This window comes from Camelina sativa, chromosome 20, assembly GCF_000633955.1.
Source record: "Camelina sativa cultivar DH55 chromosome 20, Cs, whole genome shotgun sequence".
NCBI classification, from domain to species: domain Eukaryota; kingdom Viridiplantae; phylum Streptophyta; class Magnoliopsida; order Brassicales; family Brassicaceae; genus Camelina; species Camelina sativa.
Window position 1 is genome coordinate 2312299 of NC_025704.1, and position 5021 is coordinate 2317319.

Genomic DNA, 5021 nt, shown 5'->3' on the forward strand with positions numbered 1-5021 from the left:
ATTACAAGTTTACATTTTGGCAAAAAATTGTGGATTTATGTTTTTGGTGGAAAAATTATCTAATGTATTTTATTGAATACCTCCTCCAATTCATATTACTTGTCGTTCTATTGAGTTTTTTTAAGCATAATGTTTATGGGTATGGTTTTTGTTTTCGTATTTGGTTGTAGAAACCATAAAAGTTTCTTGTTATCACAAAATATATCTCAACATTAGCAGTAGCCAATTTTGCATTGGTTATATTTAATATACTAAATGATTTTTTATATAAAAAAATAACTTTATGAATACTCCATCTAATTCATATTACTGGTAGAAAATAATTAAATTTTCTCATTTTTATTAATATACTATTTCATTTGACAAAACTAGAAATTTGCATCTTAATATAAAACACAAAAAATACTTAAAAATGACAATTAACAAGAACAAAAGAAACCCTAAAACCCCTCTCGTCGCCATCTTCTTCTTCAACAGGAAGGGCAAAAAAAATTCACCTTTAAGAAACCGTAACTTGTGAATCCCTTTAAAGTATACAGTTCCTAGAAGAACGAGCTCTGCTTGCAAAGCCAAAGAATGTAAGTATTGGTTTCCCACAACACAGTTCCTCTTATAAGGGTTTTTTTAACTGAGAATTTCGCAGAAACACAATACTTGATGTTAGAAACTTATCTTCTTCTGTTTTTTATTACAACAGGTCGAGGATAATTGTTAAGAATCTTCCAAAATATGTGAAAGAGGATCGACTTCGAGATGTCTTTTCACAAAAAGGAGAAATCACAGACGTGGAATTGAAGCGTTTAAGGTACTTCTAGATTCACAGCAGCTAATATGTTGTGTGTGTGTTTTATATATGTTGGAATCACTCTATTTTGTTGCTTTTGAAGTGATGATGGCAGAAGTAGACAATTTGCTTTTATTGGATTTCGTAATGAACAAGAAGCTCAAGCTGCTATCACATATTTTAACAAGTCTTTCATTGATACTCTTAAAATATCTGTTGAGGTGATTGATTTTCACNAATTTAGATACTCAGTTAAGTTTCATGACTTGTGAAGTACGTAGTAGTACTAGCTAGTTCTGAAATCCTAACTTATATATTCTCCTTTTGGGACGCATATATAGGTTGCGAAGCCTCCTCCGAGGAAAGAAGAAGGGAAGGTTAATGATAATGGTGAACATTTTTCTTATGCTAAAGGAGACAAAAAGATTCAGAAGAAACCAGTGGGTGATCATGATGATCCTCTGCTTCAAGAATTTCTTGGATATCACTCTGTGAAATTATGGTCCAATGACATGTGTATTCCTCCTTCCACCGGAGTAAGTTTTTCCAGTGGTGCTGATGATGAGCCTAACAAAGCCAAAAGACCATTGTTAGATACTAAAAAGGCTACAAAGAACAAAGTTGGTGATGATGTTTCTGATATGGAATACTTCAAGAGTAGGATAAAGTCAAATCTGTCGGATTCGGACTGTGAAGATGCAGTTCATGTTTTCCCTATTGATGGAGAAGATATTGAAGCTAACATAGTTGATGATGGCCATTCGATGGAGGTAGAAGCCGATGGCAAGATGGCTCAAGAATTGAAAACTGACGACAGTGATGATGTTCTTAACACTGGTCGCCTTTTCGTCCGTAACCTGCCTTACACTACAACGTAATGGATCTTCATCTTCTGCTCTTTTTTCTTGTTTCCTGATTAATCTCCTTTGTGTTATTCATCTTATATATATATCTCTATTTGTTGTAAAAATAAAATAAAATAAATCTCATGCATGAAACAGAGAAGAAGAGCTTACTGAACATTTCAGCAAATTCGGTGAAATATCAGAGGTCCATCTTGTTCTTGACAGGGAGACAAAAAGGTCCAAAGGAATGGCCTACATCCTTTACCTGATCCCCGAATCTGCAGTAAGGTATTATATATAATTCATACCGAATTTTAAAGTTCTAAGTGCATTCTATTCAAGAAGTAGGTCTTTGGCGCTGTTAGTTAAGGTTTTAAATCGTTGATTTGGATGGTGTTGCAGGGCAATGGATGCATTAGATGACTCAGCTTTCCAGGGGCGACGGTTGCATATTTTACCAGCTAAGCCCCGTGAAAAGTCTGATAAACAAGTGTCAGTGACCTCTACTCTTATATTTCGGTCTTCAAGCTTGTAATACTTTTTTGTTGACTAGAATTTTCATCAGTTGTGTTTGTTCAATCATGGCTTTCTTTTTTCCCAACAGAAATGACTCTTGTAATCTGCCAAAAACATTCAAGCAAAAGAGGGAGGAACAAAGAAAAGCGTCTGAAGCCGGTGGAAATACAAAGGCTTGGAATAGTTTATTCATGCGACCCGATACTGTAATTTCTCTTGTTTCTCAAGATGAATGCATCATCCATTTTAACTTAATCTGGCCTTTTGCTTTGCTTCATGTTTGTTTTTCCTTTGTATTTTTGTAGATCCTGGAAAACATAGTCAGGATGTTTGGTGTAAAAAAGAGTGAGATACTTGACCGTGAATGCGAGAATCCTGCAGTAAACCTTGCTTTGGCTGAAACAAAAGTGATTATGGAGACCAAAGAAGCCCTTGCTAAAGCTGGAGTACGTGTCACTTCTTTGGAAAAATTTGCTGAAGGGAAAGGTGATGAGAAGAACCGAAGCAACCATATTCTCTTAGTAAAGAATTTGCCATTTGCTTCCACTGAAAACGAACTGGCTCAAAAGTTTGGAAAGTTTGGAAGTATAGACAAAGTTGTTCTCCCTCCGACGAAGACGATTGCTTTGGTATTATTCTTTCAATATCTTCAACGAATATTAGGTGATTGTTCTCTAACCTGTTCTGTTCTCTAACCTGTTCTTCCATGACCTTCAGGTTGTTTTCCTTGAACCGGCTGACGCACGTGCAGCTATGAAGAAAATGGCATATACGAGTTACAAGTAAAGCTTTAACATTAACTTTGATGTTTATTAAACCATTGTTTCTGTATAAAGTCTAAAATCCTCCTTCTTGGAGATAAATGATTGTCCTAGATTATAACCAAACTGCCTTGTCACATTTCCTTGTTATTACAGAGGTTTTCCCCTGTATCTGGAGTGGGCTCCTGGAGATATTCTTGAGCCAAAAACACTTCCCGGTAACAAAGAAAAGAAGAGTGCTGTTGAAGAAAATGATGTGAGAAGAGTCAACTTGGATCAAGAGGTTGGAATCTATTCGGATATACCTGAGGTATGTACCACTTTTATGATTGCTTGTGGACGTTTAAAATCATATGTTCTTCCTATGTGTGGTATTGAACTAATCCGAACTGAAAAAATCTTGATTAGCTTGGGCAACTAGATTTGGTTTTAGTCTTCCCTTGTGGGTATGATTTACGGGTTTAGTACTAGTTATATCCGAATAACGTTTCCTTTAAATAATTTACGGGCTTGAAATATCTGTTTTCTGATCAATCTTATAACGTTTCCTTTAAATAATGCAAATTATATTTCAGACAAATGAACTTTATGTTACGAATCTGAACTTCAAGACAACTGATGAGAGTTTGAAGAAGCATTTCACCGAACTGGTGACTCAGGGACATATTCTAAGTGTTAAGGTAACTTCTTGTTCATTGCTGATAGATGATATGCAGTTAAACCATGCATGCATCATATAAGTCTGTTTTTGAAATTCCTTTATTTTTCACTATAAGCAGATAATAAAAAATGGCGAGAATCGTCGTTCAAGCGGTTACGGTTTTTTAGAATTCGACTCTGTAGAGACAGCGAGCAGTGTCTACGAAGATCTAAAGGTAAATTATCTAGTTAAGTCTCTTTCAAACTTGAAATTTATTGGAGTCGATGAAGTAAGTACGGTGACACTTTTTTGTTTGTTTTTGTAGGAAACTGTTCTGGATGGGCATAAATTGATCTTGAGTTACTCTAAAAACAAGCGGTGTGAAACGGTTGGGAAAGGTTCGGATAAGGAAAAAACTTCGACAAAGTTACATGTCAAAAATGTAGCTTTCGAAGCAACCGAGAAAGAAATAAGACAGCTTTTCAATCCATTTGGACAGGTATATATATATACACTTCTCTTAGGATGAAACGATGATATATGCTTATTACAATTTGCCTTTTCTCTTTGAAAAAATTAAAACATTAGCTCTGTAGTAATGGAACGAAAAAGAGAAGCTGTGTGGAAACAAGAATACAAGATGGATTTGGATAACTCTTGTTCAGAAACCACACTCAATTGTCTTTGTTTATGCAGATCAAGAGTGTTTGGTTTCCAATTCAGAACGGAAAATTTCGTGGTTTTTGTAATATTGAATTTGGGACACATCAAGAAGCTTTAAACGCTATAAATGCATTATCCAGAACCCATTTCTATGGACGCCCTTTGGTAAGTGTCTTATGTTGTGTAGCCATCTCTCTAGCCTGTTCATTTTGACATCCTTTGGATGCATACTTAACTCTCTCTCTCTCTATATGAGTTCTTTGCAGGTGCTCGAGTGGAAGAAGGAGGATGACAAGAGCATGGAAGCGATCCGAAAATCTAGTCCTGCCAAGTATGTGGACCAAGAAAACGATAATCCAAAGAAAAGGAAAAGGTCGGCAGTTGTTGGTGAAAGAAGAATGAAGCTTAAGAGAAGTAGCTGAAATTGACCAACTTAGATACCCAATGCCTGTTTCCTAAATCGGCAAGACATACATAGAGTATATCTATTCATAGAAAACGCAGCTTTCAGCTGAGTTTCTAGTAGAAGCATATTTATATTTGGTTGAAGATTTGGTGTCTATACCATCAGTATTGGAAGTATTATTATTACATGCACATCTGAATATATAAATCCATCCGTCAACTTTATAAACCATACATATATTATATATATGTTGTAGTGGAGTTCGGTATCGACTTAAGTCTCTTCCTTTCAATTGTAAAAAAGGAAAACGTCATAATACTTGAAAGGAAGAGACCAATAATAAGGAATGAAGTCTAACTGCAATTCTCACAATATCAAGAAAGGAAAAAGAAAACCCTAAGAAACC

General features: G+C 35.4%; 1 protein-coding gene across 1 annotated transcript; it reads left to right on the forward strand.

Moving 5' to 3' along the window:
• Positions 441-4822, forward strand: LOC104768767 (multiple RNA-binding domain-containing protein 1-like). The gene is made up of 15 exons (XM_010492804.2): positions 441-578; positions 698-805; positions 888-1005; positions 1126-1658; positions 1786-1917; positions 2032-2121; positions 2234-2351; positions 2451-2774; positions 2863-2927; positions 3063-3216; positions 3482-3586; positions 3686-3781; positions 3872-4045; positions 4243-4374; positions 4476-4822. Coding segments are annotated over exons 1-15 (2307 nt in total). The 5' UTR covers positions 441-576; the 3' UTR covers positions 4632-4822.